General features: G+C 46.1%; 1 protein-coding gene across 2 annotated transcripts in view; it reads left to right on the forward strand.

Moving 5' to 3' along the window:
• Positions 1–1,398: 1,398 nt before the first annotated feature.
• SLCO3A1 (solute carrier organic anion transporter family member 3A1) overlaps positions 1,399–15,779 on the forward strand; it is a 273,335-nt gene continuing 258,954 nt past the window's right edge. For both annotated transcript variants that reach the window (XM_053581751.1, XM_053581752.1), the window contains exon 1: positions 1,399–1,750. In XM_053581751.1, the coding sequence (XP_053437726.1) occupies positions 1,571–1,750 (180 nt within the window). In that variant the 5' untranslated portion in view covers positions 1,399–1,570. The remainder of the gene's footprint in view (positions 1,751–15,779) is intronic.

A 15,779-nucleotide genomic window follows, 5' to 3' on the forward strand; every position in this document is an offset into this window, starting at 1 on the left:
ACATTTAAATGACATGCCAGAACAACAGCCCCAGACTTACACTAAATATGCTCATTCAAGTTCTATGGTAAAGTAAAAATTACAGTAGTGTTACTGTTCAGTTCTGAATTGAAGTCTGCATTGGGACATATGATCCCAGGACAGCGGATCATTCTTTTTGACACGATTGTTAAGGAAAAGATTTTCTAATGAATCATTGGCTACCTCCCCAACTACTCAGATGAAAGTCGCTGAATGTTTCCTGGTACCTGTCCAGTCCTGTCCAGTTTCCCCTGAACCTCCAAAGCGGCAGCTGAGAGCTAGCAGATCTTACCGGCAGTGCTCTGGGCCCCAAACTCCTTGGTATGCTGAGGATGGGTACGACTATAAAAAGGCGCTGCGCAGCAGCCAGAGTATTCAGGCCAAGGCCAAGTATGGTGGCCCGGGCCACAAAGCCAGAGAGGCGGGGACTGAGGCAGGCCTGCAGCTAACCGCTTCCTGCCTGCTCCGACCACAGGGTTCCAAGCAGATGGAGGACCGGACAAGGCCCTCTGCTGGGGCCTCTGCGACCATGCAGTCATCTGCATACCACGGCTGGGGCGCCCAACAGTCTATGCGCCTCCTGACGGATTATCCTAAATTCCCCTTTCTCTCCTTTCGGGTAGGGCCTTTTAAACACGCCCAGTAGCCCGGGAGAGGAGGAGCAGAGGCCAGCAGGCGGCAGAAGCCTCAAGCGGCTCTGACCTCTGGCATCTCCCCAAGCCCCAGAGCGCAACATCTGTCCCAAAAAATCCCCGAGTGGAGGGGAAGAGCGCGCGCCAAGCCCTTTCTGGGTACTCCGTACTCTGTCTTCCCGGAAACAGCGCCTCCTCTCCGGCCTAGAGCTCTGTGCCCGAACACTAGGTCCCAGCCTCGCCGGGGGCGCCTCCGCACCCGCGTCTCGGCGCCCGGGGGCAGCACTACAGTCTCCGCCGCTGCGCCCCGCGTCCCGTAGCGCCACCCGGGGGCCGGGCACCGCCTGCCTACCTCTAGGTCACCCTTAAATTGCAAAGACGCCCCGCTATCCCCATATCTCTCGGCAGCCGAACACTCCCAACCTCCGCCACCAGGCCACCCCCAGCGCCCCCAGTCCGTTCCCCTCTTGCTTTCCCCGGGGCGTACAAGCAGGGCGGAGCGGCGCGGCGGCGAGGGCGCGCAGCGGAGATCCAAGCCCCAACCTTCGCGGCTGGGACTTCGGGGGTGAGGACAGGCGTAGCCGGTGGGCCAGGGAAAGCAGGCGATGGCAGCGGCGGGCGTCCGCGGGAGGCGAGGCGGCGGCGGCGGGCGGCGCGAGGAGTCCCTGTGATTGGCACAGCCCGAGTCGGAGGAGGAGGCGAGGGGAGGGCGGAGGCGGAGGCGGAGGCGGAGGCAGGGGGCGAGCGCGGCGGCGGCGAGGAGCTGTGCCTTCCACCTCTCCAGCCCCGGCAGGACGGGGGCGACCGCCGCGGGCCCGGGGCGGGGACGGCACGCAGACTCGCAGCGCTCACCCCCGCCCAGCAGCGGCCCCGACACCCGGGGCGAGCGGGAAAGCGGCGGCGGCGGCGGGGGAAGGATGCAGGGGAAGAAGCCGGGCGGCTCATCGGGCGGCGGCCGGAGCGGCGAGCTGCAGGGGGACGAGGCGCAGAGGAACAAGAAGAAGAAAAAGAAGGTGTCTTGCTTCTCCAACATCAAGATCTTTCTGGTGTCCGAGTGCGCCCTGATGCTGGCTCAGGGCACGGTGGGTGCCTACCTGGTGAGTCCCCGTGTTAACTCCGCCGCGGGCCCCTTCCCCAGCGCGGCTCCCGGGTGGCTGGCTGGCACGAGGAGGGGGCCGTCCAGGCGCCGGGGGCAGGCGGGCATGACCTCGGCCCGGCGTGGAGGTTGGCGAGTGGTGCAGAGGCGGCCGCCGGGGAAGCTGCCGGCCGGGGCCGCTCGGCGAGCGGGGAGCGGGCGGGACCGTGGATGCCGGCAGCAGCTCGCGCGCCCGGCGGGGAGCAAGGGGTGCCGGGGAGGAGAGGCCGTGGGCAGGTGGGCGTGAAACCATTCCTTTCCCCTATTGAAAGTGGAGCCAGATGGTGAGTTCGGGAGCCTCCTTGGAGAGGAAGACATCGGGTTTTCAGATGACCTGCACATGGGAAGAACGGCCAGTTAGCATCCCGCGTCCGCCACTCGCTAGTCCATCCTCCTGGAGAACACATCCATTATGCATCATTTTCTCCGGGCGCTTTTCCCATCCGCCAATTAGAGGGGGATTTAACAGCTTAAAGTAAAACGTACCCTAGTGCGGGTCTGATCTGCGGGGTCTGCAGGGGGGATATTCCTATTCCATATCCCAATAGCCACCTTTCAGCATCTGGGATAAAGTTACAGTCCCTGGAGAGCAGCCGCGAGTTTGTGTAGTTCCTTGCTACCCACTCTTAGAGCTTTATCCCCTACCGTTGTCTCTCGGCCACAGAGGGTTGCATCATTTTGTTCAATGTGCATGTATTTTATTTGCTTCCAGAAAGTGGATATTAATGCCCAAAAGGCCCCTGGGTGCATGTCGCTTCAGAGGAAACAGCTTGTAATGACTCAGCACTGCCAAGCACCTACTTTGTGGCTTTCACGTGCCCTGCTCAGGTGGTCCCAATTTGAGTTCCAGGGAGTGCACTTCCAGACCCAAGGACAAGCCTCTTGAAACAGAAAAAGATTGTTGAGAGTTTATAGTATTAAATCATTACTTGGCTAGTGACCCGAAACTGGAATCAAATGTCCTAGACATTGAGTGTTCCTGGGCAAGTTTGATGGAGCTAGAATAGGACAAGACTTTGGCTGTTGGATAACCATATCCAGAGGTAGATCAGCCGGCATCCTGATGTTGCCTTTAATCTCTCTTCCCTGGCCTTGAATTAAAGTTAATTAACAGCCAGACGTTGGAGGCCCTGTATCATTCATAAACAGTCTCTCAATTCTCCAGGCTTGCTTTTAAAGCAAGTACGAGCAGTGCTTGGTCTCTGGTGTTGGGTAAGTTGTGTAGATATGAGTTGGGTCTTGAAACTCAGGTCTGTTCTTGGGATGACAGAATTCCAGGGCTTTTGAAAGTCAAATACATTGCTGTTGATCCAATTGAGACGAAAGGTGTTTACATCTTTATTTCTGTTGTATGCATCCATAACTTTTATGGTGTAAGTGAATGCTGTCGCCAGGAGCACATTTTCCTTTTCTGTTTTATAAAATGTATTCATTTCATCTATAGTTATACATAGTTTTGGGAACAGGGGTAACCATGGTTTTGGAGTTTATCTGAGCTTCCTTAGGGAGAATTTTACTGCTAAAATATTTAAATAGGTACACATAGAAGATGCAAATATACATTAATAAAATATATGTGGGTCTGTACTATAGCATATGCAATATACATAATACCTAACTGGGTTATGTTTAAAAGGAGGTAATTAGTATATCAACAGCTACCTCTAGTTTAATAGTTTGTCTAAAACCAATTTTGCCCAGTAGAGTGCATTATTCATATGTGCAAACACTAAGACGTAGGCTTATTATTTTTCACTTGCAATGTTCTAAAGATTTTACAAAGTAATAAAGCTGGGCTTCAACTAGATGAATGGTCTAGCTGCTTTAGAAAGTTAAGAAATAGTGGTGGCTCACTCCTATAATCCTAGCATTCTGGGAGGCTAAGGTGGGTAAATCACCTGAGCTCAGGAGTTCAAGACTAGCTTGACAAGAGTGAGACCGCCCCCCCCACCCCCGTCTCTACTAAAAATGGGAAAACTAGCTAGGTGTTGTGGCAGGCACCTGTAGTCCTAGCTACTCTGGAGGCTGAGGCAAGAGGATCTCTTGAGCCTAAGAGTTTGAAATTGCTGTGAGCCATGATGCCACAGCATTTTACCTAGGGCAACAGAGTGAGACTGTCTCAAAAAAAAAGAAGTTGCATGCTCCTGCCATGGTGGACTTCTACAGCCTGGCCCGATGAGATAGAAGGTTGATTTTAATCCCAGAACAGGTGGATGGCAGGCAGGAGAGGTGGAGGCATCCTGGCCTCTCTAGCCCTGGCTGATGGAAAGCTTGGTTCAGTGGGGTCGGGTAACAGGAGTCAACAGGTGACTCACGGAGAGCAGATGGAGGCCCAAGAAAGGACAGGCCTAGGAAATTGAATTCATTTTGATTATTAGGAATGGAGGCATAAAGTTCTCAGGGCTCTGCTTTGCCTGGCTGCCCTCGGCTTTCCCTGGCCATCTGAACAAGGTGAAAATAATAGTTGGCTTGCCAGGGTTGACTGCTTCAGCTAGCTATGGGCTTTGCTCTCCTGGGCCATTTGAGAGTTTTCTCTTCATCTGTTATTTGGAGGTAGGAAGAAAAAGTTTTTTGTTTTTCAGCCACGAGAGACTTCTCTGAATAATTGGAGAATGTAGGCAGTTTGCAGGAAAGGCAAATTTCTTCTTTTTAATTCATCATCATGGCTTTCTTAGGAAACCTAAGGCCCTGTGTCTGTAGGTATCACACAAGCAGGGTCCACGTGCAAGATGTGTGTAATCTGTGATCTTTATGTTGGCAGTCAGCCTGCCTCTCTAATGAAGCATTTTCAGATACCTGAGGAAGGCCTTGCCTTGGGACACTGCCAACATTGCTTCTTTTCATAGTGAGGAGGGTGATTACAAATTCTATGCCAATGACATTATTTCCTATCTGATTCCAAAAGTCCATGTAGCTACTTTCTTATTTTGTCTCCCCATATGCCTTAAAAAAATATTTGCAGGTTTCACTTCATTTCCCTTTTTTTCTTTCTGAAAAGACAGATTTCCCTGATGTCCTCAATGACACTAGTATAGGCTTCTCAATTGCAGAACTGAAGCAGGAAATTCCCTGCGATTTGAGAAGCAGCTTAAAAGCAAGACTTTGTGTGTGTGTGTGTGTGTGTGTGTGTATGCACACGCTTGTGTGAGAGAGAGAGAGCACTTTCCATCGTCCTAGAGAAGAAGAAATTCATGGGAGAATTGTACTGTATATGAGAAGGCTGCCAGTTGTTGGGCTAGTCTGGGGACCTGTAACTGTTTGCCTTGGTGTCCAGGCCTTCCAGGCAGTGGCAGAGAACACTGATCCTGACAGCCAGACTCATGGCTTGGGCCAGCTGTGGATTCCAAAATGTTCCATTTGCAAATGTCTTAACTAGAAATCATGCTTCATATAAGACAACAGTCACAGGGCTGTTCTATATCAAAGTCACTTCAACTTCCTGACTGACTGTGAAATAATTTTTTTGGCATAAGTGGAGAGGCCTGCTTGGTTTGATAGTCATCATCGGTAGAACACTCTCCTCTCCTTGGGTCTTCACCTTGGGTGACCCCAGTCTGAACTGACCTGTGTGCAAGGTTGTGACATCTGCTTAAATCTTGGATTGTTTGGAGAGGGCACAGGCATGTGGGAAATATAGGGAGAGAAAGTCATTTTGTGTGTACTTTATCTGTGCTTTATAGAGACCCTCTGAGATGTTTCAAGCCATTCACTGAGGGTAGCCTTCCAGATAGAGATTTCTGTAAGTTATCAAATTATAGAGGACTGGTGTAGATAAGGATGTGTACAGGAAATTAAAACCTCTGACTTCTCTGGGAAGTTACAGTTCACATACAAATGCATTTGATTTTCCTCAGCATGAAAACTGAAAAAAGGCCAGTCTAGTGTCCTGCATGGAGCACGCAGGCCATTCCTATTAACTGGGGGTAGGTAGCTTCCTATTTATCGTTATGCCAATGTAAGTCTGAGGTTGTGGTGACAAAACCACACAGATCATTGAGTGTGGTTAACAATTCTACGTGTCACTTCTTGATAGTCACCTAATTTTTAGGCCTGGGAACGAACATTCAGTGGGCTTGCAATTAATGTATAAGATGAAACTGCTGGTTTTGTTATTCTTTTCCCTAAAGAAGCATCATTTTGAAGATGGGTTTTTGCTTATCTAACCGAGGAGACAGCTGGGAGAATTTTTAAAGTCCTTGTCAAATTGGTATGATGACTAGGGTAACTGTATTTCACTGAATCAAATTATTTTATGCACTTATGGTTACTCAAAGTGACAAATTCCCTGCCACTTGCATAATTATTATGTAGCCCCAGGTAGTAGGAAATAAAATTACCCTCCTCCCCTTACAGCTTGGTTTAAAATGTTTAGCTAATAATTATTGAGGGGAGAAAAAAATGCATGCGTGAGAATTCCTTTCAACTAGCTTCTTGTACTTACCTTTGTTTCTGAGAGGGATTTCATTTGTCTGTTTAACAACAGAAGGAACCCAATTGGTTGTAAAGTGAGCCGGAGCTCTTTCCTGAATTTTGTTACTGTCTCAGCTTCAGTTTTAGACACCTCGAGGAAGGGATGACTGCCAGGCCTCCCTGCAGCGGCTAGCCTTGCTGATCAATTGCTCAGCATTTAGAGCTCATCTTGTGTCCTGCTGGAAGGGTGCTGTTCTGTGTTTCGCTGGACAGTGCGTGAAGCCTTGATGAACCTCTGGGTAAAGGCAGCTCAAGCAAGAGGATGTCTGTGAATTTATTTTGTGTATCTAAAAGTGAACTTTGAGTTCTGCTACCTTGATCAGGGATCGGATTCACGTAGCAGACTGGCCTGGGAATTAGTGAGTGTAGTGTTGCAAAGACGATGAGGATATAGCTGCATTTCATGTAGAAAAGGTGGAGACTTCGCTCCCTAGTAGCAGTGTTGCTCAGATTTCACTACATACATCATTTAATAAGCTTGTTTCTACAAAGTTGAATCGAAGGATGGATAGCTAGTGCTTCATTTCTATTTTGCATATGTACTCTATTCTATTCTGTACCTTCCTGCATATATCATTTATTTTACACAGTGGTACTTTTGATTGCATGGCTTACACATGGATTTGGAACCCCGTCTCCCCTAAAGACAAGCTATATTTTCTTCCTTCCCAGAAATAGTCACCTTTGGTGATCTATAGTTCAGAAAGATAGCATCCTTGCTTTATAAATTTATTTTTGTTTTCAGTTTCTGTTTCTCCACAAAATAGATAATAAACAGAAACAAAAGTGAAATCATTGACCTTGATTCATAGGATAGGTGAACTGATGTGGTTTGAAGACACTTGTATTTTGTGTAATCTAAGTGTTCATGAGTTAGCATGAGAAGGATCACTGCTTAACCAAATTCCAAGTTAGATGGTTAAAACTCCAAGGTGGAGGATGGCAGATGTTTAGGGCAACTGCAGTTCATTGGTTGAGTGTCAGAAGACCTGGGATTCATCCGTATGTCTCCCTCTTACTAGCTCTGTGACTTTGGGCTGGTTACTTAACCTTTCTGTGCCTCAGTTCTTCATTTTAAAACCAGGGTTGTAATAGTATCTACCTCAGTTTTGCTATGAGGATTAACGGAGTCAGTACTTGTAAAGCCCTGTGAACACTATCTGGTGCATAATGAATGCCCAGTAACTACTAGCTATTGTTATTAATAATACAGTTATACATACTTAGTGCCCCGGGTTAACTATGTGGCTCCAACCAATGAGAAAATTATTTTAATCAAGCTTGGGTTTTGCTTTAGTGAATTGCCTACTCAAGTAGTGTTTTATTTAGCATGAGCATTTTTGTCTAGGAGGTTAATGGTTTTTAAAAGAAAGAAATAAATACCTGATGCTAATTCTGCTTCTTACTATAAATACAGCAATCCATTTCATCTTAAGGTGCTGTAAAAATTAGTCATGTGAGAGAGGAACCCACTATGGTAGTGGTTATTTACGTGGATCATAAATAAACCCAGTCGTGGGTGCTACAGGGCAGGTGGGGTGTGGCAAGCAGGGATTGCAGGGGGGGCAGGTGCCTTGATGGCTCGCATTATTTAAAATAAATGACACTGATGGTCCTCAGTGTCTATTGCTCTGCTCTGTGACCTCAGAGTATAAAGGCTGAGCATGGGTGGTGGACAGCTGAGGCTCAGCAGAAAGTGTGCTGTACTTAGAGTTAGAAGGCCTGGGTTTGAACTTGAACCTGCTACTCATCAGCTCCTGGTGACTTGACCTACTTGAGCCTCAATAACCTGGAAAATGGGGATAATGAGAGAGCCTCTGTTACAGGTGGAGGAAAGGTATAAATAAATAGACACCTGATCGAATTCTTCTCATAGAGACAGTATTCAACAGTCACTTGGACAATAGTGGCATGACTCTGCTCATTGACACCAGCACCCACAGAGAAGTCCTTCCCAGGAGCCCGAGGATTCAAGATATTGTATGAGGCCTGGGTTTCTGTTTCCTGACCTGCCGCTCTGGGCCCTCTAGTTGGCTTTGCTTCCCTGGATGAAAGGCTGAATGGCCACATTAAGGGAGCCTGAGATGTCGGGAGTGGGAAGACCAAGGGACATATGTTGTGGACATATGCTGCCCTCCAGGCAGCCCTGTTTCAGAAGTGCCACCTCAGAGCTCAGGCCTGGTTGCCCGGAAGTGCTCAGGTCTCGCGCCTTCACCTTGAGCCCCCTTGCAGTATTTAAATGGGCCCTAGCAAGCACGTTTGTGTACGTTTCCCCAATCTTGGTCTTTTTTTTTTTTTGGTTTCTCAGAAGTAAAACAAAGGAGTTGTTGAAATAGTCTTGTTTCCCAGCCTGTGGATCTGTTCCTCTCGGCTCCTGACCTGGGGCAGTTTCTGGAGGATCCTGTCTGTGCACACCATTCTTTTGTCTCATCTGTAGTTGGAGAGGCAGCTTTCTTGCCCTCAGTGTGATCAGTCCCGTCCTTAGACAGGATAAGGAATGAACTGGGCTCTTCTCAGTGAAGCAGGTTGGTTGCAGGGTGTATTTTTGGTGCGTTTTTAGACTCATTCCAATACCATGGGGTTTGTGAAAAAGAATATACACCCAGAGGACCACTGAGTCCCAAAGCCCTTGTGGCTCTGTGGCGAGTCTGCTGAGGAGGGACTTGTGTCTAAAGCACTGAATCCCATAGCCACAGCCATAGCCACAGCCATGGAATGACCAGGCCTGGGCAGCCTTCATTTGGGCATTCCACTGACAACGCAGAGACCGGAAGCGTTCCCCTGACTGTGCAGGGAATCTCGGCAGAGTGTGCAACTCCCAACTTCTTTATATCAGTTCTTCATTGTGGTTTTGAGTCAAGCTCCTCAGAAAAGGGAAGCCCTTACTGAGAACTGAGCAGCTAAGTTCTTGAACAGAAACGTTGATAGCCAACCCAGCTATTATTTCTCAAGTGACCAGACAGTCCTCTTCCAACATGGAATGTTAGTTCACTATCGAGGGTATTATAGTGGATCTTTAGCATTTTCCTGGATTTAAACAGAAGTCACATTTATTCCCTCTAGTCAAGGCACATTGAAAATATTTATAAGCAGAAGGAAACATAGGCTGCTACAGAGGAGGAGAAGGGGTGTCAGCCCCTCTTTGTCCCTGGCCTTCATGGCTTACTTCATAAATACCCCACCACACCTTTTCCGTACTCTCCTTTTCAGGATGTAATATCCTAGGGTGTGACATCCCAGCTGGCATTTTAAATTACCTGGTAATGGGTTCAAAGACCGCCCTGACAGCAATGAGGAAGGCTTACTTCCTTAGCATTGGTATTTGTTAAAATTTTTGCCACGAACCCTCCGAAAATTCTGGGAACAGGCTGTGACCATAAACCCATCCCAGCAGGCAGAGGTGTAAGTGGCACGGCATTGCTAGGGGGTGGCAGAAGCTCATTACCGCCCAATCCCCAGGGTCCTGTCGGAACCCAGGGGTATGCCATTTGTTTTTGCATCTGCATTTGTCCCTCTGTCCACCCACACTCCCTTAGTGAGTTCTGAGCTGAGCGGTGGCAGATTCTAATTCATCCAGTAAGTTGTCTTTCAGGACCTACTTTTGGGTCTCTGGTCTCCCATTCAGGTAGCCCTTGGAACTTTCTCTTGACACCTCTAAAAGCCTGTTGTAGCTCTCCCTCCATCAACACCCAAGTTTCCAGTTGTGCAGAGTTAGAAGAAATAACAGGGGTTGAGTGGACTTTCAACAAATTGTTCTAGAGAAAGTATATAATAAAATGGAACAGTGGGCAAGCTACTCCCTAAATACCCACAGGGACCTGAAGAAGGTAAAAATGATTACTTCTGTGTTCATTTCTGCAGTTTCCAGGTTGATGTAGGGAGAGCAGAATCCCGGGGGTGTTTCTCAATCGAAGACTATTGTAAACTACTCCTGGAAAAGGCTGTTGTCCCCTCTCCTCTTTGCAAAAAGCTTATATAAAATAGGCACGTTCTCAGGGGTCCTCAAATGTTTTAAACGGGGGGCCAATGCGATCCAACCTGTATAATAAAGAATGGTGCTGATTTGTTAATTTCTGTATTGGCTTTTGGGTCTGAGAATTGTTGGAAGTAGATTTGAGAGCCACTTAGACCCGTCCGCCTGGGACTCGGCTAGCTGTGGCATCAACACCAGCTCTGCCCCCCTCCAGAGGTGTGGGAGGTTCTTTCTGGATCTGTTGTCATTGCAGCTCTCAAGGTAGTGGAGGGCAGGCCTCCCTTGAGGTCAGCTTTAGAGATTGCTCATGCCTTTCAGTGGGACGTCTGTGAGGACAACCATTGTGGCTTGTGACGAACAGCATCCTTTGGCTGTGTCATTTCCCAAAGTGCCACGGTGATGGCACTTGGAACTATCTATGTCTTGAGGGATAATTTGCATGTATTCCAGGGTGGCACATAACACCATCCTCTTCTTGAAGCTATGCATGTGTGGGGTACACAGCACACTCCATGACTGAGTTCAGATTTCTAGTCTTCTTCTGAAATGTAGGCAAGGAGCTTATTTTATGACCAAAGTGAGGATTGAGGAGACTGAGGAGAAGAGATTTAAAGGGAACTATTTCATACCCATTGAATTAGATGTAAGAGAGCTTCAGACAGGCCTCTTTTGTCCTTATCCAAAAAAAAAAAAATCAAGGAGGGATGCAAGGCTGGTTTAACATACGCAAGTCTATAAACGTTATCCACCATATTAACAGAGGCAAAAATAAAGATCACATGATCCTCTCAATAGATGCAGAAAAAGCATTTGATAAAATCCAGCATCCTTTTCTAATTAGAACTCTGAAGAGTATAGGCATAGGTGGCACATTTCTAAAACTGATTGAAGCTATCTATGACAAACCCACAGCTAGTATTTTACTGAATGGAGTAAAACTGAAAGCTTTTCCTCTTAGAACTGGAACCAGACAAGGTTGTCCTCTGTCACCTTTACTATTCAACATAGTGCTGGAAGTTCTAGCCAATACAATTAGGCAAGACAAGGAAATCAAGGGAATCCAAATGGGAGCAGAGGAGGTCAAACTCTCCCTCTTTGCTGACGACATGATCTTATACTTAGAGAACCCCAAAGACTCAACCACAAGACTCCTAGAAGTCATCAAAAAATACAGTAATGTTTCAGGATATAAAATCAATGTCCACAAGTCAGTAGCCTTTGTATACACCAATAACAGTCAAGATGAGAAGCTAATTAAGGACACAACTCCCTTCACCATAGTTTCAAAGAAAATGAAATACCTAGGAATATACCTAACGAAGGAGGTGAAGGACCTCTATAAAGAAAACTATGAAATCCTCAGAAAGGAAATAGCAGAGGATATTAACAAATGGAAGAACATACCATGCTCATGGATGGGAAGAATCAACATTGTTAAAATGTCTATACTTCCCAAAGCTATCTACCTATTCAATGCCATTCCTATCAAAGTACCTACATCGTACTTTCAAGATTTGGAAAAAATGATTCTGCGTTTTGTATGGAACCGGAAAAAACCCCGTATAGCTAAGGCAGTTCTTAGTAACAAAAATAAAGCTGGGGGCATCAGCATACCAGATTTTAGTCTGTACTACAAAGCCATAGTGCTCAAGACAGCATGGTACTGGCACAAAAACAGAGACATAGACACTTGGAATCGAATTGAACACCAAGAAATGAAACTAACATCTTACAACCACCTAATCTTTGATAAACCAAACAAGAACTTACCTTGGGGGAAAGACTCCCTATTCAATAAATGGTGTTGGGAGAACTGGATGTCTACATGTAAAAGACTGAAACTGGACCCACACCTTTCCCCACTCACAAAAATTGATTCAAGATGGATAAAGGACTTAAATTTAAGGCATGAAACAATAAAAATCCTCAAAGAAAGCATAGGAAAAACACTGGAAGATATTGGCCTGGGGGAAGACTTCATGAAGAAGACTGCCATGGCAATTGCAACAACATCAAAAATAAACAAATGGGACTTCATAAAACTGAAAAGCTTCTGTACAGCTAAGGACACAATAACCAAAGCAAAGAGACAACCTACACAATGGGAAAGGATATTTGCATATTTTCAATCAGACAAAAGCTTGATAACCAGGATCTATAGAGAACTCAAATTAATCCACATGAAAAAAGCCAACAATCCCTTATATCAATGGGCAAGAGACATGAATAGAACTTTCTCTAAAGATGACAGACGAATGGCTAACAAACATATGAAAAAATGTTCATCATCTCTATATATTAGAGAAATGCAAATCAAAACAACCCTCAGATATCATCTAACCCCAGTGAGAATGGCCCACATCACAAAATCTCAAAACTGCAGATGCTGGCGTGGATGTGGAGAGAAGGGAACACTTTTACACTGCTGGTGGGACTGCAAACTAGTACAACCTTTCTGGAAGGAAGTATGGAGAAACCTCAAAGCACTCAACCTAGACCTCCCATTCGATCCTGCAATCCCATTACTGGGCATCTACCCAGAAGGAAAAAAATCCTTTTATCATAAGGACACTTGTACTAGACTGTTTATGGCAGCTCAATTTACCATTGCCAAAATGTGGAAACAGCCTAAATGCCCACCAACCCAGGAATGGATTAACAAGCTGTGGTATATGTATACCATGGAATACTATTCAGCTATTAAAAAAAATGGAGACTTTACATCCTTCGTATTAACCTGGATGGAAGTGGAAGACATTATTCTTAGTAAAGCATCACAAGAATGGAGAAGCATGAATCCTATGTACTCAATCTTGATATGAGGACAGTTAATGACAATTAAGTTTATGGGGGGGGAAGCAGAAAGAGGGATGGAGGGAGGAGGGTGGGGCCTTAGTGTGTGTCACACTTTATGGGGGCAAGACATGATTGCAAGAGGGACTTTACCTAACAATTGCAATCAGTGTAACTGGCTTATTGTACCCTCAATGAATCCCCAACAATAAAAAAAAAAAAAAAAAAAAAAAAAAAACAAACAAAAAACCCTGGAGGAAGCCCAGGAATACCTTGGGAAAATTTCTCCCAAGGCCCTAAAGTTATACAAGTGAAGGACACGGGCCCACAGGATTTGGGCAGTAATGACAATGTGAATTTATTCGTGGGTGAATAAATTCACCTGCTGGGTGAAGAGGCACTCAGGCTGTGTGACCTGCACTGTGGCGGACCCGACCCTTACAAATGTGTCTGTCTGTGCACTACTTGGCAAGCCCCTGCCTTAAACCATCTGTTGCCCTCACTCTGATCTCGCCAAAGTCAAGTTTGAAGAAAAATTGGATTATCTGTCTTTTTTAACCTACTTTCCATTCTTAACAATTCTATCTAAAGATATTATCTGATAATTAATATTTGTTCTTCAATAGAAGATTCAAAAGCCAGAGAACTCCTCCAAGAACTATAGCTATGAATAACAGAAAGGACAGCATCTTAGCACTTCTTCCCACTGGCCAACATACAAGACATTTCCTATTATGGAAGCCAGGATGAAGGAGGAAGGCTGGGCCAAAGTCCAGGGCTGTCTCTGGAATAAGTCAAATGGGCTTTCGTAAATTCCCAGCATTGAGGTGCTAAACGCCATAGGACTGAGTCATGCACTGATACATCATCAAAGATAAACTGTTACCAAATGAATCTGAATTCTTAAGCCACTGAGGTAAAAGAGCAGTTTCTGAGCTAACACTCTGTCTAGGCAAGCTTTTGAGTTTTTTCTTGGATACAGTCCACTGTCATCTGCCTGCTTTAGGTGGCAGACTACACAACTGTCGTGGAGAGGGGCACATTGAAGGGAGAGCCTGGAATGGGTCCACGTGCTGTGGGAGGAGCCTCCTTCTCTCACTTTGATTGTATGAGTGGCAAGTTCTAGGCCATGGAGAAATGTCTCACTGCTCTGCCCCTCTGATGACCCGCTTCCCAGCATGGGGGTTAGTCCTGTGGATAGCCCTGAGCATTGGCTGATCATCAGTCTGAGAGTCTGCCCCAATAGGCCTTTTGACTCTTCTCCTGCCAGAATAAAGATAATTCTTTTTCAAAAAAAAAAAAAAAAAATCAAGGGCCGGAATCCTGATCTATGTGGCACGTCATATTGCTTCCCCAGTGCTAGCAAATACTTCCGTAGGTTGGGAAGCTTCACATGCGAGCAATAGTTTCTCAGCCAGCCAAAGGGAGGACATCTTTTGGAAATAAAAACCATAAATTAGCACCTTCTCTTTACCTTTGCCAGGCCACATATATGCATCAAAGAGATGTGTATAAATAGGTGGAAAAGTGAGCAGTTTTGCCACATTGCAGCTTGCAGTTGAGAGGGCAGGAAAGGGATCTTCCCTGTTGCTTCGTGTTCAGAGTGGCACATGGAGCCAGCAGGGCTTGGGCTAAACCCGAATGCAGCCCCATTCACCTACTAGAGATGCCCAGGTAGAATTGATTGTCCAGTAAGCATGTCATCTCTGTGTCCCAGGGCTAGCCTTGGCCTTTTATTGGGAGATCTGTTCTTAGGTCTTCTCAAATATAACATTCTGGAATCTCTGCATTTGTTACTTTCGTCGTAGGCAAAACCAGGGCACAGAATTAAGCCAATTACCCAAATTGCAGCCCCAACTCCAGAGTCAGCACATATTAGCTAGCAGGTGTGAGCAGGTGAGCAGTTAGGAAGTGGAGACAACAGTTTTATTTTTGAAAATAATGATTATAAACAAAAAAAAAATTGTTTTGATGAATGCTGGGGAAATAAACTAATTTCTCTCATTCTCTTTTAAAATGTTCCTCTTTTTTTATAGGCTCAGGTTTGCTAAGAGGCATTATACCTTTCCTTAATCTAGCAAACAGATTAAAAATGTATGTATTTATATTATTTATTTGCCTTCTGATAATTTGGATTTCATGGGGAATGAAAAGTATTCATGGGGAATACTTTTTGTTTAAAAATTAAAGTTACAGGGCAGCAATTAAAAATAACTTGAGGGCTTGTGGCACCCAAGGCCGTCAGGGAGACTGTTCAGTGTGACAGGTGAAACATTTTAGGTCCCCAAAGAGGGACCTATTCAGGTTCGTCGCTTTGGGGGCTGCTTTCCCCTTTGTGCCCAATGAGCTGAGCTGTTGTGGTCACACACCTGTGACCAATTCAACTCTGTCACCTTCTGGTTGTTTATTCATTTTCTTCCCACCCCCCTCTGCTGGCCCCTGACCCCGTCATTGTCACACATCACCAACCCTGACGGGATGTCATAGTCAGATGGGTGAGATCTCTGGGAGTCATCATCCAGGTCCTGAGGGAGACAGTCGTGCATGCCAGGCTTTGGCCGTATGCAGTGTTAATGTCCATCCTTCCAGCTCTTTCTCTGGTTGGCTTCCCACCACCTGTACCCAGGAGACAGATGAGCCCGGCCTCTTACATGCCTTGAAGATATAATCCGCCACCATGGACTGTGGCTAATTCTTACCTTCCTGGACCAGTTCTGTACTTTATTTGGGAAGCAGGGGTGGGGGAGTGGAGTTT

The sequence above is a fragment of the Nycticebus coucang genome, chromosome 2 (genome assembly GCF_027406575.1).
Source record: "Nycticebus coucang isolate mNycCou1 chromosome 2, mNycCou1.pri, whole genome shotgun sequence".
Classification (NCBI taxonomy): Eukaryota; Metazoa; Chordata; class Mammalia; order Primates; family Lorisidae; genus Nycticebus; species Nycticebus coucang.